Here is a 27,364-nt window from a genome sequence, read left to right as displayed (position 1 = left end):
GAATTAATATGTTGTCCAACTGTTCCCACAAAGTAACCAGTCGAAATTTCAATAATAAAGTGCTCCATAGTCCACAATGCTTCTCTCGTAGTGGTTGACACTGAAGTTCATAAATCATCTTGTAATACTCTGTGCCAGGTGTTCATCAGTCTGGCAACCTCAATTGCTGTATTTATGGAGTGCAGTGCTGTTTATGTGGTATTGCTCTTGTGCTGCCAGGTTCTGTGTTGTCACACTGTCAGCAAGCATGACTCAGTACTCCAAGGAGATGCTACCACCCGAATTGGTAGAGGACATACCATAAACCACAGTGTTTGTGAAAACTGATTAGGTTTTCTTTTTGTTTCTTTGCTTATTAATGAGAGGAATTGCAAAACAAATGATGCATTGGGTCACACTTAATGAAATACTTGTAGAAGTGGTCATGTTACCAACATGTTTTCAAATGACTGCAGCATTTCCTGACAGGGGGTTCCCTCAGTACTCTCTATAAGTCCCAGAAGTAAGGAGAATTTTAGAGCACCCTGTATACACAAAGGAGTACCCAAAAAAAACCAAACTTACTTTTTTAACTTATTTATTCACATTTTAAGCTCAAAGCTCCAGTTCTCTTCAAAGTACGGTCGACTTGCGCAACTATACTTGTCTAATCTTTTGACCCATTTTCAAAACATTGTTGAAATTCATCTTTTGTGATGCTTGACAGCACTTCCACCATTTAACCTTCATCTTGGCAACATCAGCAAAATGCTTTCGTTTCATATCACTTTTCCTTCTCAGAAACAGAAATGAGTTGCACTGGGCAAGGTCAGATGAGTATTCAGGGTGAGGAAAAGGAGTCATGCTATTTTTGTCAAATAGACAGGGCTGTGTGAGTAGGGGCACTGTCATGGTGGAAAAACCAGTCTACTGACTGCTACAAATTGGACCACTTCCAATGCACACTGTTGTGCAGCAATCTTAGAAAGCCTGGTTAATGGTCTGACCCTGCAGAGCAAAATCTGAAAGAAAAAAAAAAAATCTTGCACTGGTTTGATTGCTGCTTTGATTCAGGACTGTAAGCACCTCTTCATCTGAAACAGATTTATGGCCACAAATGTCTTTCTTCAAGGCTCCAAAAATATGGAAATCACATGAGGAGATCAGGACTGTTTAGAGAATGCATAATGGCTTCCCAGTGAAACTTCTGCAACGTTTTGAAAACAACTTTGGCAACATATGGACAGGCCCACATGTTTGTTTGTATATTTTGAGTACACTGCAGAAGCTTCACTGGGAAGCCTTTTACATTCTTCATGCAGTCCAAATCTCTCCCTATGCAATTTTCATATTTTTGGAGCTCTGAAGAAAGACATTAGTGGCTGATGATTTGCTTCAGATGAAGAGGTGCACAACTGTGGATCCATAGGCAACATTTTTCCATGAAAGCATTGACTGCCTTGTCTCACAATGGGATAAAAGTATTAACAATTATGGTGATATCTTTTGAAATAATAACTGTTTACTTACTTTTTTCCATCTATCTTGTTTCCATTTCACTTCCCTTATATTAAACATATATAAAATAAATTACATATGATTTCCATGATTCTCAGTGTGAATGAATTAGTACTAGCCGTAATTTGTTGTTAGTATACTTTACAGCAGTGGCTGCCTCTGCCTGTTAATGTGTAGCTTGACTTGTTCCACATCCAAAAAGTCTCCCCTTCATGATGTGATTTACAGAACACAATTGGTAAGTATTGGATAGTTTTATAGCAGTTATACTCTGTTTTTCTTCTTGTTTTTGTCTTTCTTAGTCTTTTGATTTATGGTTATGATGAATTTAATTTCTTCAACTTTTCTTAATGAATTTAAAGATTTGATATATAACTATGTTAAATGTTGGTGGTGATAATGAACTTTCTTATTGAGCTCCTTTCTCTATTACAAAGCTCTCAGATCTTTCATCTGCTATGTGACCACAGCTATAATATTGTTAGTGTAACATTTTCTGGCAATATTGTTCATAAATTTCGTGATGGTAGTGGACTCTGAGAGAAATGATATGACCTAAAATATAAATTACTGTATAGAAACTAATTCTGTAGACAAAATTAACAACTGCCATTGCTGAGAGCTGGCTTACCTGGCCATTTATATGGCAACTATCTTGTGCCCTTATATTAAGTATATGGCATTTAGTTTCATTTGTATATGCTTCTACCACTGAATATCACACTTGTTCAACATTATTTCCTTCCTTGCCTTGCTTGTTAGGACAGCTTCATGGAAGACTAACAAAAAGCAACTAGTAGGGTTTTAGTTCTCACAAACTTCATCTCATTTAATTTGCACAGCAAATAGTCATTCATAGCATAAATGATTTTCTTTTCTAACGATTTGTCCATGATTATGTAATTTTCACAATTGAAAGTGTATTTGCAATATTTCCAAAATGTGTGCATACTTACAATACCTCCCTCAATGTTGCCTCTGCAGACTTCCTCAATCTGTATGTTGAATGTGATACAAGCTTCCAAGAGTAAAGCTTCTAATTCATCTTTTGATTTCCCACTCTTGTAATACTCCAGTACTGCATTCACAAATACATCGCAGAGTACACAAGTGGTCTCCTGGTCCTGTAAATCAGAATATAAGGAGAATAACAAGCAGTCTTATTTATTACAATTATTAAATTTTCCACCACAACAACACTTGTATCTGTGTAAAATCACAATACATAGTAATTATTTTGAAATTTCTGTAGTGGATACCTTTTGCAAAACTTTTGTCATGTGTAGGTAAGTATTCATATTGTAAATACAATCGGGAACTGGAAAATGTGAATCAGTTCAAGTACCTGGGAAGTTTTATCACAAAGGATGCCCACTGCACCAACGAAATCTGAGCAAGAATTTCCATGGCCAAAGCTGCTTTCAACAAGAAGAGGACTCTGCTGAACAGCTAGCTGAGTTTGGCATTGAGGAAAAAACTGATAAAGTGCTACATTTGGAGCATTTCACTGTATGGAGCAGAGGTATGGACCATGAGAAAGAAGGAGAAAAAATACTTAGAGATCTTTGAAATTTGGTGCTGGAGGAGAATGGAAAAGATCAAGTGGACAGACCACATAAAAAATGACAATGTACTGTGAAGAGTAGGAGAGAGGAGAAGTATTCTGTGTACAATTCTTCAGAGAAAGGCCAACTGGATTGGATATGTACTTAGGCATGAGGGGCTCATACATGATGTCATTGAAGGGAAACTCAGAAGAAACGCAGGACGAGGAAGAAGAAGAATTCAACATCTGGATGACATGAAAGATGGAAGGAGATACAACAGACTGAAGGAAGAAGCTGAAGACAGGGAATAGTGGAATCAGAAATTTTCCGTACAAAGACATGGACCTGCTACTAGGCAGAATAATACATAATAATATTGGGCAAAATTATGTCTACTGGTTTTATGTTTTATAATAGTTCACAATTGTGCACTTGCTCTCAGCCAAGATTTTGTTTATGTGACTTGTGAATACCCTTATTGATACCAACCATATGATATCAGTTGACCCCATAATGTGCCATTATTTAGTTGGTTGGTTGATATGGGGGCAGGGAACCAAACAGCAAGGTCATCAGATTAGGGAAGGATGGTGAATGAAGTCAACCATCCCCTCCCAAAGGAACCATCCCAGCATTTGTTTGAAGTGATTTAGGGAAATCATGGAAAACCTAAATCAGGATGGCCAGATGTGGGTATGAACCATTGTCCTCTCAAAAATGAGTCCTGTGTGCTAACCACTGCACCACCTTGCTCAGTCCACTATTTAGTATTTGTAGCATCCTGTGTGAACAGTAGCCCACAGTGCAACAGCCAAAAAACAGAACCCCTAGTGAAATGAATAAACATTTCACAGGCCTATTTAATAAATTTAATGCTGATGAATAATAGTTTGAAAAGTAACAAGAAACAGAATTCCATTAACTGAATTTTTTCTTATTTTGCTAAAGTCTTTGGTAGCATGATGGTTACCTCCTTTGAATTTCAGTTGCTGTGTAAATCTTTACTATTATGGCAAATGTTTGTGTATGTAAATGAAACTATCTTGTATATTCTATTGGCTGACTCTGCATTTGGCATACTTCTAAGCACTGAATCTGGCACTAGTGAATCATAATGTGTTGTGTTGTGTTAAGCCAGGAACTCTTGTGTCTAAAATTTAATACCTAGCATGGCATAATCAGGCTTCACAAATCACAAAATAGATGAAATGTTGATGAAGATGGATGATGTTAAGGTGGAAATAATTAGTGGTGAGATGCCAGCAGGTTATGGAATAATCTATTAGTAAATGTACAGCTTTTCAATTATTGAATTATTTGAAAAAAACATAGATTAGTTACAAAATACAGCATGCACACACTTTATTCAACATGTAAACATCACTATAGATGTTTGGGTTTAGGTTATGACATGTTCAATATGGCTGCCATCCTTGGCGATGATGTGGCACAGACAAATAGCAAAGTTTTGCATGACCTGCTGAAGTGTCAGAATGTCAGTGCTGTTGATGGCCTACTGAATGGTTTTAGGGTTATTACTGTACACCTTGTCTTTAGTGTAGCCCCATAAAAAGGAATCACATGTATTCAAATCTGAAGAATATGGTGGACAGTCGAGGCCCATGCCAGTGGCCTCTAGGTATCCCAGAGCCAGAATGCAGTCCCCAGAGTGCTCCTCCAGGACATCAAACACTCTCCTGCTTCGATGAGGTCAAGGTATGTCTCGCATGAAAGACATCGTGTTGAAACCAGGGTCACTTTGGATAATGGTGATGAAATCATCTTCCAAAACTTTCATGTACCGTTCATTAGTCACCATGCTATCAAGGAATATTGCACCACACAATCACCCATAGAGGGCGAAGCGACTTCTCGATTCTGAAATGTGAATTCTCAGTTCCTGAAATGTGCCAATTTTGCTTGTTGACAAACCCATTGAAATGAAAATGGGCTTTGTCACCAAACCAAACCATATATGCGCATACTAATTCTTATCATGCCCCACTAACAACCTGCAGTTTGAATGTCCTAACACAAACCACTCAGAAGTTATGACAATTTTATTTCATTTAGTTCAATAATTGTCACCTTGTAGAAACTCCAAATACACCGACTCTCAACATGTCTATGAAAGAAAGGGTTGGTAAAATCCTTACTTGTTTTCCATGGTTACAAGTTGGTGGAAAATCATAAGCAACTGAAGGCTGATATTATGGCAAAACTTGTCAAAAATAGCAAACAAATAAAGGAAGATAGCAAACACTTAGAGCAGTTAAATCAGTATTTTACTGCAGAACTTGGTGAAAATAGTAGGCAATGAAAAGAAAACATAAAGGAAATTTTTACCACAGAACTTAAAAATAGTGAGCTATGAGAACAAATTGAAAGATGAGCACAACAATTTATAGAGGTCAAAACTGAAATTAGTGATGTAGAAGAAAACCATAGTAACAAAACTCACATTTATGCTATACATATAGATCACTTAGATACCAAGGTCAGTGAGTATCAAATGAAGGTCAGAAACATTTAAAATGTGGTCATGGATCACTTCACACCAATAGTTACTACACAAGATACTTGCGTGCAAAGTAAGCAAAAACATTAGTCAGACGCAACCAAATGTCAGCAGCTTATGATGAGAAGTGTACAACAGGTAAAGAACAAGCTAAAATACTGCTGTGTGATGGTAACACAGCAGGAAGTCACATACTGGGAATATGAAATAATAAGGTATTCCTTAGCACTGAAAATATTTGCAAATTCAGTCCTGTTGTTAAGTGGCATGCAGTTGACTTATTCAATCAATTCAGGGACATTCTACCTGAGTCATGGAACCAGCACTGAAAAATCTGCTTTGAAGCATTGAGAATGGAAGACTAAGCTGTGACATGGGACATACATATTGGACAAAAATGAAATGCTTATTTCCTGAATTAGTAAAGGAGTTCCTGAATCAACAATGTTCTTTGAGAAAGCAAAATTGAGTCAAAAATGGTCCTCATTTAGCCAGAAAATTTAATTAAGCACATAGTTGGGATCTGACAAAATACTTTTAAGAATATTATGAACAACATCTGTGCCTATGATATTTATGATATAGCAGTGCCTGTGTTACTTCAAAACATGATGCAACGTGCCAGTGGACATGCATGCATGTCCAAAGGAACAGGCATTGCGGATTTGAGTCCCAGTCCATCACAAATTTTCATTGTCATCATTCCATTATGCAGCTGATGCTTGTTCATATTCACAACTGCAAATACATTTCTTGTACTTCTATACCTGTTCACACTAATCAAAACAAAGCAACTACATTGCTAATTGAGTACAGCTTTCTGGCAGCAGTGCAAGAGATGTTAGTAGCAGTACTCAAGGAAACTGTAGAGAGCATAAAATTGGCATTAGCACAATTAGATAGAAAAATTTTAGTAACAATAAAAACTTTGACAGATGGCCACAAGGTAAGGATGACCATCATTACAACCAAGATGATGGTGTTGGATTTGGCAAACATTTTCACAGCAGTTGTAGTGGGTATCATGGAGAGCATAGCTGCTACCACATGGGACCCACAGTGGTATGAGAAATGAAGCTGAACACAAGTGGCAAAATAACATCCACCATGACCTACCGTGATGTGATGCTGATGAGGAAAACTAAAGTATTTCTGATGAGGTACAATCGAAGTGAACAGTATATGACCAACTGGTATCAGTACAAATAGAGGATGATAATACTGACTTGTTGGATGACATGTTACAAGAAAGTGCAGAGGATTCTGGTGAGATAGTACAATTGGTTAGAGGTCAGAATCTACAATGTTAAATATGATGTATTAGTGGACTCTGGTGGTTCTACAAATGTTGTTTTGGAGAAAGTATACAACAAACAGATGGAAAGTGGTAAAAAAAATCAATCCTTCCAATAGGTAGCATTTGTATTACAGATAGTCTAGACGCAAAAATCAAAATGATCAATGAGCATACCTTAGTCACACTGAGACTGGATGGAGATGTCCAAAACATTTCAGCACACGTCTTTAGTATGGATAGGGACTGTTATTTTTGTGTTCAGATGCAAGCTGAGTTGGTGACCATTTGTTCAGAACTCCAGGTGGTGTTGGCCTGAGACTGTTGCCAATGGGCATCACAATGAGGGGCTGTATGTGGAGATCCAAGGGACATCCAGCACATCTTGCTTGTCCCCTTATCGGTCCACTACTGTGGGCACCCTGGTTACTGCCTGTACTGAGGTTGACCCTGCACATGTAGTAGAGTGGGGAGGTCATTGCAAGGTGTGGCAGGGAGCACAAGTCATCCGGGGGGGGGGGGGGGGGAATCAAAAGGGCCTCACCTGATGAACAGGTTTCAGGTGCTATCTGTGTCTCATAAAGATTCTGAGCCAGATGTAGTTGCTTGCCCTGTTTCAATAGAAGCCTCTCAGCCTAAAAGATCTGGGCAGTCACAGAGGTTGGGGTTACTGATAGCTGGGAGTTCCATAGTTAGGCATGTAATGGGGCCCTTTAGGGTTATGCCTACCAAGGAGGAGAAAAAGTGCAGTATGCGCCCTGTGCACATACTGGGGGGGGGGGGGAGGGGGGAGTGGAGGGGGGGGGGTAGATTCATCCCAGATGTGGAACAGGGCCTCTGGATGTCATGAAGAACATAGGGTTCAGTCAACTGCAGATTGCAGATGGTGTCATATCAGTACTAAGGATGTGTGTCACTTTGAACTGGAAAAGATTCTCTCTGGTTTTGGATGGTTAGTTGAAGTGGGAAGGACTGCCAGTCTTTGCTTTGAAAGATGGCGGCGTGTGTAGATATCCGTGATTTTACTCCAAAAATAAGTTACAGTGAAGACGTTAAAAATTCGTGTGTAAAGTGCAAAAGTGAATTCTTAAAGTATAATGAACGTATTGCTAGTTTACAATGTGTAATCAGCAGTCTAAGAGTAGAAATCGACGGCCTGAAGTCCGAAAATATGGAACTGAAGACGAAGCGAAACATGGATCCATTGCTTCAAGACAGACAGAAGGACAAAAACTTTCGCCAGAACATGGATACATTGCCGCAAAATGACGCTGATAAATCATCAGAATGGAAGGTAGTACACAACAAGCGTCAAACATTCGGCACTAAAACTTCGTCTACAGCAAATGTTTCGAGATTCGAGAATGTAAACAATTTTGATGTACTTTGTTCTAGTAATAGTCTCACAGAAAGTGAAAACAATCGTAAGAAGGGTGTACCGGTAAACTATCGGAAAAAGGTTAGGTTTGATCTTCCAAAAGCCACAATGTTCAGTTAACAGCAATGAAAGTGGCAGTGGCGTGATCCAGTCTGCTGTGAGTGAAACATCAACAAATCGTCTTCACATTTTCACTGATAGTCATGGTAGAGGCATGGCTGATATAGTGAAAAGCAGTTTTAATGCTGCCGATGTTTGTGGAATCATGAAGCCAGGTGCTAAACTTCAAGAAGTTGTAGCGGGGTGTGATCCTGAAAAAGTAAAAAACGAGTGTGTGATCTTAATAGGTGGCTCAAACAACGTTGCCTGCAATGAACGGAATGATGTCATATAGTCGCTCAGGAAGAAAATATCGGCGCTTCATCAGTCTAAGGTATTTGTTGTGAACATGACTTAACCCCACAGTCCTGTGTAAATGAGGCTATCTCACAAATGAACTCTAAGTTAGCAAAGTTGTGTAAGCATTTTAACAATACTTGTGTTGTAGATATAAGCAGTTTTGGATGAGAATTATTTAAAAGACACGGTATGCACCTGAACAGATCAGGGAAAAAAAGGATTAGGTACCCTCTTAAAAGCAAAAATATTGGAAGAAATCCACAAATGTACCCCAAAGTTGGAACCAATCGCACTTAAATGGCTCCAGCCATGAAGTCAGACTCGGTTTCAAACTCAAATGTTTCAGGAAATTGTTAGTAATGAACGTACTGTGTCTGTAGCTACAGATAATTTTTTAGGCAAAAGTTTACGTCTGTCTCTAATTCCAAAGGAATGACGATTTTTCACCAAAATGTGGGAGGACTTGGTAATAAAGTAAATGACATTACTGTTCTGTTAGAGGAACCACAAGGAATAAAAGATACTGATGTATTATGTTTTAGTGAACATCATGAGAAAGATATTGAAAAGTAACAGCTAAGTGGTTACTGTCAGGCAGCGCATTACTCTAGAACCATCATGGAAAAAGGTAGAGTGGTAATTTATGTAAAAAACAACATATCTAGTATGTCTTACTTAAACTATGTACAATTTGGCATTGAATTGCCCTTGTATTAATTGTAAGTTTAAATTGAAACCTGTACAATTTGACACGTTTCATATCCTTATGATTGACTCACTAACTGGATCTACCGAACATGAAATAAATAAATAAATAAATATTGCCTGTGAGATGAATGCAGTGCTCACCATCTGTAGCACTATCGACAGACCTTCGTACAGGCCTGAGTGGAGGGTCTGAATCAGAGGCTCCAACAGTTCTACAATTGTGTAGGCTGCAGATTCCTCCACATGCGCCATAAGATGGTGGAGTTTTGGATTCTGCTTAATGGGTCAGGGGTTCAATACACACAGGAGGCAGCTACATAGGTGGCGGAGGCTGTGTGGAGGAGACTGGGCAGTTTTTTAGATTAGAAGGTCTCAGGAAAATACAGAAAGGATGTCAGTCTAAAAGGACGCAGGCCAACACAGGAAGGTAGACCTAGCAACCTAGCAACAATTGGTATTGTACTTGTAAATTGTCATGGCTGTGTTGGCAAAGAACAGAGCTCCAAGTGTTAATAGAAGGCACTGAAACTAAAATTGTTATAGGTACTGAAAGCTTGTTACAAATGGAGATAAGTTCAGCAAAATTTTTGCAAAGGAAGGGAAAGATGGATTTAATATGCTTGGTAGTGTAATGTTTATTTATTTACATTGTAGTGAAACTGATTTAGATGGTTCCAGTGAGTTAGCATGGGTAGAGATTATACATGACAACTGGAGTAAATTAATAACTGATTCCTTTTACCAAGCCCCACTCCCCTAATTCGGGTGATACAGTTGCTAAATAGTTCAAAGAAAACTTGAGCATTGTTTCCAATGGGAACTGCACCCATACAATTATAATTGATTGTAACTTTAATGTACCTCAAGACATTAATCTACCAAAAGACATATTTGAAGTCAGTGCTAGACATAGGCATAAAGTATCATCCAAAATTGTACTGAATGCTTTCTGTGAAACTTACTTTGAACAGTTAGTTCAAGAGCCCATTAACAGAATGAATGGTTGTGCAACCATACTTGACCTATTAGCAACGAATAATCCCAAGCAAATAGGGACCATCCTGACAGATACAGGGATTAGTGACCCCAAGATTGTTATAGCAAGACAGAATACTGTTATATACAAATCCACCAAAAATGAACGTAAAATATATTCTATGCATTTATTTAAAAAAGCGGGTAAAACCTTGCTTTATGCCTTCCTAAGAGATGATCTTCACTCCTTTCAAACTATCTGTGTAAGCACACACCAGATGAGGCTTTATTTTAAACAAATAGTTTCAACAACAATTGAGAGATATATACTAAATAAACTAATAAGAGATTATACTGGTATCCCATGGTCACAAAACGAGTGCAAACACTGTTGCAGAAGCAATGGAAAAAGCATGCCAAACTTAAGAGAACACAAAATCTCCAAGACTGGCAATGTTTCACTGAAGTTCAAAATTTTGCATGGATTTCAATGCAAGATGGATTTGATAGTTTCCACAACAAAACTCTGACTCAAAACCTGGCAGAAATTCTAAAGAGATTCTGGTCATCTGTAAAGTACACCAGCACCAAGACATGATCAATACCTTTACTGCATGATAGCAATGGTAATATTACTGATGACAGTGCCACTAGAGCAGACTTACTAAACACGGTTTTCTGAAATTCCTTTACTAAAGAGAATGGAGTAAATGTTCCAGAATTAAAATAAAGAACAGCTGCCAACATGAATAACTTAGAAGTAGATATCCCCACTGCAGCAAAGCAGCTTAAATCACTTAATAAAGGCAGGTTCTCTGTTCCATATTTTATACCAATCAGATTCCTTTCAAAGTATGCTGATACAACAGCTCCATACTCAACAATCATATACAAATGCTGGATAGATCTGTATCTAAAGACTGGAAAGTTGCACAGTCACACAGATATTGAAGCAAGGAAATAATCCACAGAATTACAGGCTCATATCGTTTGTTTAAATTTTCAGTAGGATTTTATACTGAGTCTGGACATTTTTAATTACCTTGAAGAAAATGATTTATTGATAAATAGTCAACACAGATTCAGAAAACATTGTTCTCATGAAACACAACTAGTTCTTTATTTACAAAAAGTAATGAGTGCTATCAACATGCGAACTCATGCTGATTCTGTATTTCTAGATTTATAGAAGGCTTCTTACACCCATCCCCACAAGTGATTTCTAATCAAATTACATGCCTATGGAGTATTGTCTCAGTTGTGTTGCTGGATGCATGATTTCCCATCACCATGTTGTCAGTTCATAGTAAGTGAAGAAAAGCCACTGATTAAAACGGAAGCAATGTAAGGCATTCTCCAAGAAAGAGTTATAGATCCTCTGCTATTCTTAGTGTATAGGAACAAGTTAGGAGACACTCAGAATGTTCACAGATGGTGCTACTATTTACCATCTCATAAAATAATCAATGGTCAGAACCAACAATAAAAAGATTTGGACTAGATATCTATATGTAATAAAATGGAGCACCTACAGCTGTCTCTAACTATGTTATTTACTTTATGGCTATCAGTTTTGGTGCTTCAGTACACCATATTCAAGCCTTAACTGACACTGAGGGATTAACTCCAGTTGTATACACAATTCATCAGTGGCCATCATCTGTGAACTGGTTTTCTCAGACTCCCTGTAACAACAATATTTTGTCAGTTGGTAGTTGATGGTTGAAGACAAAACATCATTATTACAGGTAGTCAGTGAAAACTAGTTCATAGATGTTGGCCACTGATGAACCGCGTATACGAATGGAGTTAACCCCTAAGCATCAGTTAAGGCCTGAAGATGCTTTACTGAAGCACCAAAACTGGTTGCCATATAATAAATAACATAGTTAAGGATGGCTGTTGATGTTCCATTGTATTACATAAGTGAACAGCCGAAGTCCCTCAAAGCTATATTCAGAAGCACTGACATACAAAAACTAGATATCTATCTGGTGTGAAAAGTGGTAATTGACCCTAAATAATGAAAAGTGTGTGTCATCCACTTGAGTCTAAAAGGAAATTTTGATTACTTGAAAAATCACACAAATATAAAGGCCTTCAATTCAACTAAATACTTAGGGATTACAATTATGAGCAACTGAAGGTAAAATGATCACATAGATAATGTTGTGGGAATGGGAAACCAAAGACTGTGATTTATTGGCAGAACAATTAAAAGATGCAGCAGATCTACTAAACAGACAGCCTACACTACTCTTGTCCGTCCTCTTCTGGAATACTGCTGCAAGGTGTGGGACCTGTGTCAAATGAGATTGACAGAGATCATCAAAAAAGTTAGAAGAAAGGCAGTTCGTTTTGTATTATTATGAAATAGCTGAGAGACTGTCACAGATACGACATTCAAATTGAGGTGGAAATCATTAAAACAAAGGAATTTTTTTTTCTTCAGAAGGATATTTTCATGAAATATCACTCTCCATTGTTCTCCACCCAGTGTTAAATATTTTGTTGGTGCCCATCCACATAGGGAGAAATGATCACTATAGTAAAATAAGAGAAATCAGAGATCTCATGGAAAGATTTAAGTGTTTATTTTTCTCATGTGCTGTTCAAAAGTGGGACAATAGAGATATAATTTGGAGGTAGTTTGATGAACCCTCAGAAGCACTTAGTGGTGAATCTCAGAGTACTCATGTAGATGTAGTTGCAGATGAAGTAAAACCAGAACTGAGGGTGCCTTTTATTGTTGAAGTTGAAAGACTGACAGAGCAGACAGCTCATCTAAATTTTGAGAAATGTTATTTGAAATTGAGGATTCAAGAAAACTGTTAGCTTCAGAGGGAGTCTCACTGTAAGAGAAGTAATGGGAGTGACTAAGAATTGCTGGCTGGTATATTCACAATTACCACCATATGACACTGTGAAGGCAGATGCAGTAGCATTACATATAAACCAATGGAGATGGGAAGGCAAAGGAAACCCAGATGAGCTCAAATTGTCTGTAAAAGGACAAACTGCAGTAAGAAAACAATTCTGATCGTTTTATGGCCTGTCTGGATAGTACTGGAGGTTCACGCATGGGCAGTCACCAAATAAGCCACATCCATTGAATGTATTGAAGAACAAGACCATTTGGCAGTGGATGGAGGAATGGCAAGATGGCTTTGAAGAGACTGAGAAACAGGTACGCAACTTGCAAACACTACTATATCTAGATCTCAACAAAATATTCTAGTTAGCAAGTGACACTTCTGATTTTGGTCTGGGTGTACGTGATCATCATCTTGATGATCATGATCAGAAGTAGGGAAGGATGACACCTTTTGTGAGCCAAGCCCTGATGAAATGGGAAATAATTGAATGTGAAACACTTGTGAGTCTGTAGAGTTTCACAAATTTTGACTATTATTTGGCAGACAGAGTCACTACTGTCACTGACCACAAGGTTCTATCCTCATTGGAAAATAAACTACACCAATACCATATATCAACCCAGTAGTCAGAACATTGTTCCGGATGCACAGCCAGAATGCCACCGGGAACAGATGAAATTAAAAAGTTAAAAGCTTGCAAAAGAAGGAAACTGAGAACTGGCTGAATTAAAGGAGTGCCACATGAATTGTATGTATGCAAGCTCTTGCAAAACAAATGATAAGAGTGGAATAAAGATACAGCACTGAAGTCAGTGAAGATGAGATATGCTTTTGTAGGTAAAGAAAAACTGAGAAAATATTATCTTATCCATGACAATATATATATATATATATATATATATATATATATATATATATATATATATATATATATATATATATAGTTATAATAGAGGGGAAACATTCCACGTAGGAAAAATATATCTAAAAACAAAGATGATGTGACTTACCAAATGAAACTGCTGGCAGGTCGACAGACACACAAACGAACACAAACATACACACAAAATTCAAGCTTTCGCAACAAACTGTTGCCTCATCAGGAAAGAGGGAAGGAGAGGGAAAGACGAAAGGATGTGGGTTTTAAGGGAGAAGGTAAGGAGTCATTCCAATCCCGGGTCTTTAAATATGTCTGCTTGTGAGATGTCTGCTTGTGTCTGTATATGCGTGGATGGATATGTGTGTGTGTGCGAGTGTATACCCGTCCTTTTTTCCCCCTAAGGTAAGTCTTTCCGCTCCCGGGATTGGAATGACTCCTTACCTTCTCCCTTAAAACCCACATCCTTTCGTCTTTCCCTCTCCTTCCCTCTTTCCTGATGAGGCAACAGTTTGTTGCGAAAGCTTGAATTTTGTGTGTGTGTTTGTGTTCGTTTGTGTGTCTGTCGACCTACCAGCAGTTTCATTTGGTAAGTCACATCATCTTTGTTTATATATATATATATATATATATATATATATATATATATATATATATATATATATATATATATATATATATATATATATATATATATATATATATATATATATATATATATAAGTGAATCAGTGAGTGGCCCAGGGTTGGCAGGTGTGCATCCCAGAACAAACCACTGAGTCATCCATTTTAGCAATGCTTTTTTACAGACAAGTGCATGGAGAATTTGAGGAGAGAATATTTATTCTTTTCCATGTCCAGAAAAACTGGAAAATTTTGTGTATGAATGATGTGCCCAAAAACAAATCTGATTATCATCAGTCACCAAGGCTTTATGCACCCTATTATACCTGATGGGATCAAAGTCATAGTAGCAACAGACTTACTAGACCCTTTCCTGAAATCTCATGGAAACTTTGCATAAGTTTCAGTTGTGTCAGTAGTATGCTCTAAATACGTGAAGTTTTACCATCTTTGGCAAGCAAACAGCCTGATGATTTCTGCCAAACTAGAAAATCAATACTTCAAGGAGATTCATAAACTGAAGAAGACTGCTTACAAAATGTTGATGTAGTATCTTATGTGTTAAATTAGTTTTATTTCCATATAGTTCATGCAACATTTTTCTTCAAGGTGTATCGTATAGTGTACAACAACAACTGATCTCATCATCATTATGGGTAAATATTTAACTTCAGTGTACATGTGAGATATTTCTTTGTCTTGAATTCTGTACACGTGACAGTACAGGAACTGGGAGGGAGAAATCACAGCCAGAACTAAAATCCAGTACAGTGCTGATGTGAATGAAATGTAACATGCCATATTTTTCTGTTTATCTTGAGAACATCAGGGGAGGAAATATTTCTTAACAAATGACAGGAAACTCATATTGACAGAATTCCAGATCTGTTTCATGAAGACACAAAATCTTTTCTGCAAATAGAATTTCTTTTTTATTTTTTTTCCCATAAGAGACATTCTTCTGGCTCAACAATTTGTTGTTTATGAAGCCCTCTATTGTATATATGAAACACATTTCAATGATGTGCGCCAGTTTTCCACAGAAGATGCAGCGAAAGTTTAATTATAAAGCAGTAAGTCACTACCTCTGTTTCACGTTATCTGAGAGAATTCTACCACAGTAAGGTATGCCTGCAAGGACACCACTTGTTCTACAATAGCCAATGACAGAACACAAGCAAGGTCAAATACCTGCACTATATCACTTTCAAACATGTCACATTATTAATGAGCCTTGCTCCATCATCAACAGACTATTCATAACCGCGGCATCGTTCTTGTAGAGGAAGTGAATATGATGGCATCGGGGCATGGTATGGTATTTGTGAGTGCCATTTCGCAACAATGGATAAAAGATTATCAAGATACTAAAGACACCAGTAGGAATGTGGGAAGTGGACTTTGACATGTAACAACCCTTGTCCAGGATAATAAATTTGTCAACACATCACAGCAAAATCCTTTTTTAAATGCAGGGCAGTTGGAAATTACTATTGCAGTTCCTGGGTCAGTGAATATGATTTAGGGCTGGCTTTTCAAGACTGGACTATTTAGCAAATGTGTGGCCATTGAGGAGAGGCTCCACACCGATCATCAAATCTAGCCAATTAGCATTTGCAGAGGACAATGTCAACTGTGACTAGAAAAATATAATATTTACCAATGAATCAATATTGTCTTCAGCAAATGATGGTCCAGTATGACTATATAGGCCACAAGGTGCCCATTTTGACCCCAAATACATCTGTGAATCATCTTGCAGTGGCCATCTATCTGAGGCAGTTTAGAGCTAGATGCATTCCTGTGGACTTGGAATGCTTCTCAGTATAGATGGTTGTTTTGATGTTGTCCAGTGTAACTGTATTATGACTAGTATTGTGATCCCATCTGTACTGCAACTATATCCTGAGGGAGTAACCTGTTTCCAGCTGGACCAGTTTCCATTACACATTTCACCAATGATGAAGGAGTGATTTGCAGAACAGAATGAGACTTATCTTTTTGACTGGCCTCCTTCTGCACCAAACCAAACCTACATCCAAATGAAAAGATAGGGGCAGAGGTGAAATCAAACCATGTGAGAAAATGGGCTGTTTTTCTTATTTTTTGTAATCCTGAGTCTTCAGTCTGAGTTAATTTAGCCCGGCACGAATTCCTCTCCTGCACTAACCTCTTCATATTCAAGTAGCAATTGCACCCTATGCCTTCAATTATTTGTTGGAGGATGTAGTCAGATCTCTGTCTTCCGGTATAGTTTTTCAGCCTCTACAGCTTCCTCTAGTACCATAGAGGTTATCCCTCTGTGTTCCTTCTTCTCGTCACTATTTCCAACGTGTTCCTTTCTTTTCCAGTTCTGTGGGGAACCTACTCATTCATTATCTCACCAGTCCACCTAATGTTCAACATTCATCTGTAGCAGCACATCTCAAATGCTTCAATCCTCCTCTGTTCCAGTTTTCCCACTATCTTGATTCACTACTATAAAATGCTGTGCTCAAAATGCACATTCTCAGACATTGTTTCAAGAATTAAGGCCTATGTTTGGCACCAGTAGAGTTCTCTTGGCCAGGAATGCCCTCTTTGTCTGTGCTAGTCTCATTTTTATGTCCTCCTTGCTTAATCCATCATGGCTTATTTTGCTTCCAAGGTAGCGAAATTTCTTAACCTCGTGATCATAAATGTTGTGTTAAGTATCTTGCTATTCTTATTTCTGCTATGTCTCATTACCTTTGTCTTTTTCTGATTTACTCTCAATCCATACTCTGTATTCAGTAGATTGTCCATTCAATTCAGCAATTCCTGTAACTCTTCTTTACTTTCATTGAGGCTATGAATTTTATTAGCAAATCTTATCGTTGATATCCTTTCACGCTGAATATTAATCCCACTCATTAAACTTTTACAGTGGAATCTAGCACAGCAAGCATAATTCGTTTCAGAGTCTTACTTTTAATGCAAAACACTTGTTAAGCGAAACAGTTTGTCCAATATAAATTAATGTAAAATACGATAATAAGTTCCCACAGAAAAAGTACTAAAGTTTTATCTTATTTATACCATTTATTTAAAGAAAATTACACAGACAGTATTATGTGCTTTATTATTCACGATACAGAACTAATTCTTATTTACTAGTAAGCTATCTATAGTCATTTGTTTCTGCCGACGCTTCAACACTTGGCAAAAATGCGACACAGCATTATCGTCAAATAAATCTGTAGCACGCATAGCCAGTGCATTATTGGTGTGATGATTTTCAATGTACGATGCAACCGATTCCCATACTTTCAGCATTTCTCTGATTGCGCCAGAAGATTGCTGCTTTGCTGTTACTGTCTCCTCCTCTGCCTCCTCTGAAAAATTCCTCTCCACAACTTCATGCTGTGAAACACACTGCAACCACTTAAGCTCTTCGGTGGTCATTTCTTATCTGTAATCTTCCAAAAGATTATCTACATAATTGTTATCCACTTCTACTTCCATGCTCTTGGCCAAAGACAAAATCTCATTGACTACAGGCTGCACAGGTAATGACTCAAATGCCTCAGTCACAGTCGACAACGCACTCCAGCCAAAGCTTCTTCCTAGCAGAAGTGAGAGTTCTCTTGGTAACCCCCTCTCCCCCTTTTCAATCATCTTGACGCATGTAATGATGTTGAAGTGATATTTCCAAAACACTCTGAGAGTGAGATTGTTAGCTTCAGTCAAGTCAAAGCAATGTTCAAAGAGTGCTTTAGAGTAGCACTTCTTAAAAGTTAGAAATAATCTGCTGGTCCATAGACTGGAGTAAACGAGTGGTGTAAGGAGGCAGAAATTGGATCTTGATGAATTGAAATTCTTCAAGGAGGTGATCTTGTAGGCCTGGAGAATGGGCAGAAGTGTTGTTTATAACAAAAAAGACATGGAGTGGCAGATTAATCTCAAGGAAATATTTTTTTTAGCAAAGAACAAATACTTCATTGATCAAATCACAAAAAAGATCAGTTTCATCCAAGTCTTGTTGTCGGACCTCCACATCACATTTAACCTGCTCTTCTGGACTTCACACTTCTTGAAGACTCAAGGAGTTTCTGAATGGTAAACAAGCAGCGGTTTGATTTTCAAGTCGCCGCTTACATTGGAACAAAATAGCAATGTGACACGGTCTTTCATTGGCTTGTCACTGGGCAATACATTCTCCTCTGCTGTTACAGAAGTACACTTTGGTATCTCTTTCTAGAATGGACCCGTCTCATCACAATTAAAAACCAGTTGCGGCCGATAACCCTCAGAATGTACGAGCATCTTGAAGTCGCTGATGAAGTTCTGTGCTGCCTTTGTGTCAGAGCTGGCTGCTTTGATGTGCCTCACAATGATATGGATGCCGGTTCTTCTCTTAAACTTCTCGAATCACCCACGGCTTCCTTTAAATACTTCTTCGGCCGCTAATGATCCTGGCGTCTTCTTAACGAAGTCGGCGAAAATCATTCTCACCTTCTCACAAATGATTTTCTCATTAATAGTGTCGCCTTGCAATTTCTTTTCAGTTATCCATATAATGAGCAGCCTTTCGGCATCGTCCAGAATACGAAGCTGTTGTGAATCTTCAGGTTTTGGCGGCGCAAAGACTGTTCCATTAAGTTTCGGGTGTGCAGCCGCAAGAAATCTCCTTCTTCTAATATTTCGGCTGTGTAACGTTCAGCCATCTTCAGAGTGAGCCGCAAGACTGCCGCTCCAGTGCTCGCTTCGTTCCTTTATACTGTTGTACCGCGCGACTGTGCATGTGGCCACAGATGCAAATGCGCCAGAGACATTGGTCGGAGGCAGAGACTTGCATAATGCGCGACTTGTATCTATGACTCCGCAGTTGATCTGTGTTGGCATATCGATATATCATTGTGAGCTGCACTGTGACGACGTCTTTGCGAGTTTATTACAGCAAGTGCCGGATTCCATGATTTATCAAGATTGAAACCACTATCTCTATTAATTAAATTCTTCGTCAAGCGAATTTCAATTGCCTCCTTCACTATCGAGTCCCAAAAGGATGATGTAGTTGCCTAAATTTCGATGTTGTCATACAACATACTGTGACCATTATCAATACAGTGCTCTGCCACTGCCGACTTGTTAGGTTGTAAAAGTCGTGTGTACCTCCGGTGTTCTGTACATCTTTCTTGGACAGTACGAGTTGTTTGTCTGATGTAAGAAAGGCCACATTCACATGGAATTTTGTAAACTCCAGATTTTTTGAGCAGCAAATCATCTTTGACGGAGCCCACGAGTGCAGCTATCTTGGGTGGAGGACGAAAAATCACTTTTACTTTGTGTCTGCCGAGAACGTGTCCTATTTTTTATGAAATCTGGAGCTTACAAAATTCAATGTGAATGTGGCCTTTCTTACATCGGACAAACAACTCGTACTGTCCAAGAAAGATGTACAGAACACCGGAGGTACTCACGACTTTTACAACCTAACAAGCCGGCAGTGGCAGAGCACTGTATTGATAATGGTCACAGTATGTTGTATGACAACATCGAAATTTAGGCAACTATATCATCCTTTTGGGACTCGATAGTGAAGGAGGCAATTGAAATTCGCTTGACGAAGAATTTAATTAATAGAGATAGTGGTTTCAATCTTGATAAATCATGGAATCCGGCACTTGCTGTAATAAACTCGCAAAGACGTCGTCACAGTGCAGCTCACAATGATATATCGATATGCCAACACAGATCAACTGCGGAGTCATAGATACAAGTCGCGCATTATGCAAGTCTCTGCCTCCGCATTTGCCTGGCGCATTTGCATCTGTGGCCACATGAACAGTCGCGCGGTACAACAGTATAAAGGGACGAAGCGAGCACTGGAGCGGCAGTCTTGCGGCTCACTCTGAAGATGGCTGAACGTTACACAGCCGAAATATTAGAAGAAGAAGGAGATTTCTTGCGGCTGCACACCCGAAACTTAATGTTACGAAGCTGTTGTTTAGATATTCTTCTCACTGCCTTTGGAGCCTATCCCCTTAATCTCGTCCTTGTTCTTGAGGATAGTGCACATAGTTGACGAAGACCAATTGTATGTTTGTATGTGCGTGCTACGTCAGCAACGCTCGCATCAAGTTCAGTGATTGTACGTTTCATTTCTAAGGTCGTTTTCTTTCTTTTACGGTCGTTCAAATGGCTCCAAACACTATGGGACTTAACATCTGAGGTCATCAGTCCCCTAGACTTAGCCCTACTTAAGCCTAACTAACATAAGGATATCACACACATCCATGAGCGAGCCAGGATTCGAACCTGCGACCGTAGTAGCAGCGCGCTACCGGATGAAGCGCCTAGAATCGCTCGGTCACAGCGGCCGACTCTTACGGTCGTCTTCTTGCAGCTTTATCTTCAAGGACATTTCTACGAAGGTTGTTAATATTTGCACCCGAAAAAACACTGTGTGAACCCATGTTTAGAAAAATGGTGTGATCACGACTGCGCTAAGATGTTAGCAGAAACAGCGCTAAACCCAGACTGTAGTACGTACGAAAGACATTGTTCATATGCCGCTGCCGAGAATGAAAGTTGTCCAAGTTGTTGAACGTTTCTCCCGTCGCGCGCAAACGGCTGATGACGTCACACTAAATCATCCTAAATCGTTATGCGAAGCATCGCTCGTTAAGCTAGTCGTTTTTGTACAATTTGTTTTTGCTCGTTATGTGAATTCCGCGTTTTTTTATTGTTCCTTCTCGCCTCTTATACAGAATGTGTTATCGTCTGTTTCTACAGCTTACTCCTATTTTTCTCAGCATTTCGAAGATCTTGCACCATTTTACATTGTGATATGCTTTTTCTAGATTGACGAGTCCTATGAACATATCTTTATTTTTCTTCAGGTTTGCTTCCATTATCAAACACAACAAGACAATGGGTTATTCTAATAGTCACGGTTATTTGGAATGCTGTTGTGAGGGAAGGAATAGAATAAAGGTTTGTCTTTTACAAAGAATTCCCGCTGCACTCTTAATGTTACCATCATTGCCTTTCATTTCACCAAATGTTCTTTTGACTTTTCTATATTCTGAAGGAGTCCTCTCTTCTTTAGAAGTTTTGGATTGTTGTTGACTTCATTCAGCAATTCCTGAGGGATGTCTGTGCGATGTATTTTTTTTAAATCTAAATTCAACAGTTTCGCAACAAACTTTGCTGCAACAACTTTCATGCCCAAACCATCCGAAAAAATTGTTTGGTGTGTGCCAAAGGATGTGACATCATAAGCAACCTCTTTCAGGCTTTTGGCGATTTTCCAGAACCATTTTCTTTACTTCTTCCACACTGTTGTTAGTAACTGATGTTCTAGGGCATCCAGAGCAGTCGTCACCTCCAATGTCTACTCGGCCCTCTTTGAAGCATTTATACCTCTTGTAAACTCTTGTCTTACTCAAAATAGACACACCAAAAGCTACAGTTGATGTTTAGAATGTGGTGCTGTACTTTTTTCGATTTTTCAAGCAAACTTTTGCAAATTTTTCCATTCATTTTTTTCGAAGGTATAGGTTCGACAAACACTCAAAAACACATACACAGTAACCTCTTCGACTGTCAACACTGAACTAAATATTAATAACAGCTGAGATTGCAAATATACGTCAGGAACAAGTGTACCAACAAGATAAAAAAAGTTTTGAAAATTGGATGTATAAAGTTCACAAAATTAAAAAAAAGTTCCTGCTACTTTTTGATCACACCTCTTACATGGTAGATAGGTGTGTTTTTGTGTGTGTGTAGGGAGGGGGAGGGGGGGCTGACAAGTCAGAAAATAAATCTACATCTACAGCTACAATAAAGAAAACTAAAAGTGAGTGAAGGAAAAGAAGAGGTTCTAAAAAGAAACACTGAGACCAAAGATATTAACATAAATTTAGGCCACTGCTAAAGCATGTGAGTCATATTTGGGAATAACGACTCTTAATTCCTAGAAGGACTATGTTTATTACATCGCAGTATACGTGATAACTGTAAGTCGCTTCATGTAAATCGTAGTATAGGCTCCTTCAACATGAGCAGGACAGGATCCGTCCTTTTAATGGTCCAGTTAAGTCAATGCCCAGTCTCTGAATGTGTCATTGTTGAGCAGTCATTAAAATCAGAGAAAGACTTGCCCTGTTCAGCCTCCTACCACCAGCTATGACACAGACCTGCAACTGTTCAATGATGTACTACCAAAGGTGGGAGAGCCACCTGTGGAACGACAAATTGTATACTAGATGTTATATCAACTCTGGCTGGCCTTTCACATCCCCATGACCGCCACCGATTTTTCAATTAGAATGAAAGGGCATAGGCAGAGGTTGTATACAGGCAACACGCAGTATCCTGTTGCATAGCATGCTCTACAAGATGACAGTCTTGACCTCCATGCCTGTTTCACCATACTTGTCATTTGGATTCTTCCCACAGGTACCAGTTTCTCAGAACTCCACAAATGTGAACTGCAGTTACAAAATGTCCCTCATTCTTGGCATCTACGTGGCCTTAATTTACGTTAATTCCTTTGGTCTCAGCATTTCTTCGCATTATCTATTCCTTTATTCGCTTCCTTTTTGTTTTTAATATCTTTAATTCTCTGTTTTTCCCTGTTCCCCTATCATCTCTATCAGCTACAATGCACTTAGCTTTCTGTTCTTATTGACATGTGCATGATGTTTTGGCAGTAATCTCCGTCTTGCGTGTTACATTACCTTCTACTTTTAAGCTCTCAGGTTTTCAAATCGCATCTGGTGCAGTCCCCAACAATCAGTCTTTTCTTTTCATTCCGTCCAGAAAGTGTCCCCTGACCCATGGCTCTGGATGACTTTTCTGAACTCTCCTCATTTCCGAAACCTCACCAATTCTTTTCTTTCACTCCTCTGCTTTCCCTTTCTGCCACAAGGAGCCACTGGCTCTAAAAGCTCGCAAATTTAAATACCTTTGAATGTGTATTCTGCTGCTGTCACATGGTGAACAGATTTTTTATCTGTCCTATTAAATTATATTTATTTAAAAAACTGTGCATCACCACTGAATTACTACTATATGCAGAAAAATTTCTATACTCTGTTCATGATAAGAATAAACCTGATGTAAACAAACATAAACGCTGTTATTGGTCAGAAACCGTAGCACATGTATACTTGTGTTGTTACACTCTTAGAAGTAGCTCCTATTTGTGTAGTAAATATGTTATTAATTAGTTATGTTAAATGAAATTGTAAGATATTAGAATATATTGACAGCCATCAAACTTTTCCTTAATCACGCTTTAGGTATGTAGTTTTTATTTAAAAAATAGTGAACAGTCACAGTCTCTGTACTGTTGTGCTCTGATTGTCGCGGTGTTAACTCTTTCAAGTCTGGTGGTACAATTTGTGTACCACCGTATCACCTTATGTTGCACCGAGGTTGTACGGTGGAACATTATTTGTACCACCAATTTGGATGCGTAGAACAGTGCATTCTCGTGGCAGATTACTTGAACTACTAGCAGGGTATGTTCTTTGTAGTTCTTAGATGTATGCACCAGATGGCAGTTGTTACTGGGTTCTTGTAGCAGGACCAGTACTTCATATTTCTACGTCAAGTGCGCTCAAGTACACTGTGGAGACATTGTTTGTGCAACATTGTTATTACTTACCTGCTAACGGAAGTTTTCAACAAAATTTCTATTGGAATATGTAAGTACATTTGTTTATTGTAGTTTTTGTGTTGTTCAGACTATTTCTATGAGAAATTATTAAAATGTAGCTAATTATTCATCGGTTCAAAATATGTACTACTGTACTGCAACAGTCAGTCTACTTCAAACATAGGTAAATCTTACTCTTTACTTTTCAGTAATAATGAGGGGTCAGAGAAAGCTGACTGAGTCTGAAATTTTGAAAGCCCTTGAAGAGGATATTCCATCTGATATATCATTTGATAGTGGGGACAATGATGACACCAATGACAATTCTTATCGTCTGGAACCAACTACATCCAAAACTATTGTGTTTGATTTTGATACGTCAAGTGATTCTGAGGATGAGTGCCCAACTACTGTTTCAGTGATTAGGTCACCAGAGACTGAGCTAAGTCAAACTGTCACAGTGCATCCGACTCCAACTGAGATTGCTGGTCATCAGTCGAAGACTGAACATAAGTGGAGCGAAACTGAACACCCTGCTGATGCCCCTGCATTTACTTCCCAGTGTGGTCTCAGTGTTTTTATTGTGGAGTTAGGCACACCATCACCATATCAGTTATTTGGAGTTCTGCTTTCAGATGATATTATGGATTTATTTTTGTTTAAGACGAACTTACGTGCGCAACAGTCATCTCTGACTACTGGTAAACCTTATGTGCCAGCATCCATGGAAGAATTAAAAACTTTCTTAGGGATAAATATCTTGATGGGCATAAAAACACTTCCTAGTTACAGAGACTACTGGAGTTCAGGTGCTGATCTACCTGATAGTTATGTGAGTCAGCTGATGTTAAGGAGGCGTTTCGAATGGTTTCTCACCAACTTACGTTTGAATGACAATAGTAAAGTGCCACAACGAGGGGACACCAACTATGATAAACTTTATAAGTTGCGTCCTTTCCTAGAAAGAATTTCACATAACTTTCAGAAAGCACTTAATCCAAATGAATGTTTGGCAGTGGACGAATCTATGATTAAATTTAAAGGAAGGTCTTCTATAAAACAGTACTTGCGAAAGAAGCCTATCAAGAGAGGCTACAAGGTGTGGGTACCAGCAGACAAATCTGGCTATGCACAGAAATATTCACGCAGGAAAGAAAGATAATGCTGTGGAAAAGAAATTGGGGGAAAGAGTTGTGAAAGACCTCACTGAAAATATTAAAGGTAAGGATCACAGAGTTTACTTTGATAATTATTTCAGTGGCCCAGATCTCCTTCGAGATTTGAAAGAAATGAAATACAAACTTGTGGTACAGTGAATCCAAGTAGAAAATCTTTACCTATGCTGAAAAGTGACAAGGAAATGAAAAGGGGTGACTATGATTGGGCTACTAGCAATACAGGCCTTAGTGTGATGAAGTGGAAAGATAAGAGATCCGTCCATCTGCTTTCAAATTTTCATGATTCAACTCAAACAACAGAGGTCACAAGCTAGGAAAAAGATGGAAATGAAATAAAAGTTTCTTGCCCCAGTGCTCTCTCCGATTACAATGCCAACATGAATTTTGTGGATAAATTTGACCAGCTGAATGGCGTATATGAAACTGACAGAAAGAGCAGAAAGTGGTGGCACAAAATATTTTGGTACTTTATTGATGCCACCGTGGTGAATGCTTTCATCATCCATATAGAAATGAAGTTGCCTAAGATGACTCTGAAGGACTTCAGAAGAGAAATCGGAAGGGATTTAGTGGCACCTGCCTTGGTAGCTTCAAGAGGTAAAAAGTGAAGTCTGAGCAGCCATTTCCAGTTCAACAAGATGAAACCGAATGTACCGAAATCTGTGCGTCTTGAAAGTTCATCTCATCAGCCAGAAAGATCTACAAGGGGGAGATGTGCAGCATGTAGTTCCAAGAAACAACAAATTCGCACCGACTGGATGTGTAGTGTGTGTAAGGTTCCTCTATGCTTAGGGAAAAGGAAGACATGCTTCCAAGACTATCATGCATCTTGATGCACGGTGGAACAAAAAATGAGCCACCTCCCTTGTGACTAACAATGATTATAAAAATTGAATTTTTGTGCACAATGGTAATAATTATGTTCATTCTGTTATAAATGTGTTGCTTGTATGAATTTTTGACAATAAAAGTAAGTCGTGTACTTCTAGAGTTGTTTTTTGGTCAAATTAGTTGTATGTGAAAGAGTTAATGTGTTGTTGTGGTCTTCAGTCCTGAGACTGGTTTGATGCAGCTCTCCATGCTACTCTATCGTGTGCAAGCTTCTTCATCTCCCAGTACCTACTGCAACCTACATCCTTCTGAATCTGCTTAGTGTGTTCATCTCTTGGTCTCCCTCTACGTTTTCTACCCTCTTCTCCCCAATCCTATTCAATACCTCCACATTAGTTATATGATCTACCCATCTAATCTTCAGCATTCTTCTGTAGCACCACATTTCGAAAGCTTCTATTCTCTTCCTGTCCAAACTAGTTATAGTCCATGTTTCACTTCCATACATGGCTACACTCCATACAAATACTTTTAGAAACGACTTCCTGACACTTAAATCTATACTTGATGTTAACAAATTTCTCTTCTTCAGAAACGCTTTCCTTGCCATTGCCAGTCTACATTTTATATCCTCTCTACTTTGACCGTCATCAGTTATTTTGTTCCCCAAATAGCAAAACTCCTTTACTATTTTAAGTGTCTCATTTCCTAATCTAATTCCCTCAGCATCACCCGACTTAATACGACTACATTCCATTATCCTCGTTTTGCTTTTGTTGATGTTCATCTTATATCCTCCTTTGAAGGCACTGTCCATTCCGTTCAACTGCTCTTCCAAGTCCTTTGCTGTCTCTGACAGAATTACAATATCATCGGCGAACCTCAAAGTTTTTATTTCTTCTCCATGGATTTTAGTACCTACTCCGAATTTTTCTTTTGTTTCCTTCAATGCTTGATCAATATACAGATTGAATAACATTGGGGAGAGGCTACAACCCTGTCTCACTCCCTTCCCAACCACTGCTTCCCTT

The 27,364-nt window shown here is 38.6% G+C and overlaps 1 protein-coding gene across 1 annotated transcript in view; it reads right to left on the bottom strand.

The window, feature by feature from the left end:
- Positions 1–27,364, bottom strand: part of LOC126237192 (sphingomyelin phosphodiesterase-like) — a 169,056-nt gene that overhangs the window by 93,285 nt on the left and 48,407 nt on the right. The window contains exon 3 of the mRNA XM_049947071.1: positions 2,454–2,621. Coding sequence (XP_049803028.1) covers positions 2,454–2,621 — 168 coding nt within the window. The remainder of the gene's footprint in view (positions 1–2,453; positions 2,622–27,364) is intronic.

This window comes from Schistocerca nitens, chromosome 2 (assembly GCF_023898315.1).
Source record: "Schistocerca nitens isolate TAMUIC-IGC-003100 chromosome 2, iqSchNite1.1, whole genome shotgun sequence".
In the NCBI taxonomy this organism is placed as follows: Eukaryota; Metazoa; Arthropoda; class Insecta; order Orthoptera; family Acrididae; genus Schistocerca; species Schistocerca nitens.
Note: the sequence above shows the minus strand (reverse complement) of the source record. Positions and strands in the feature narration are given on the sequence as shown.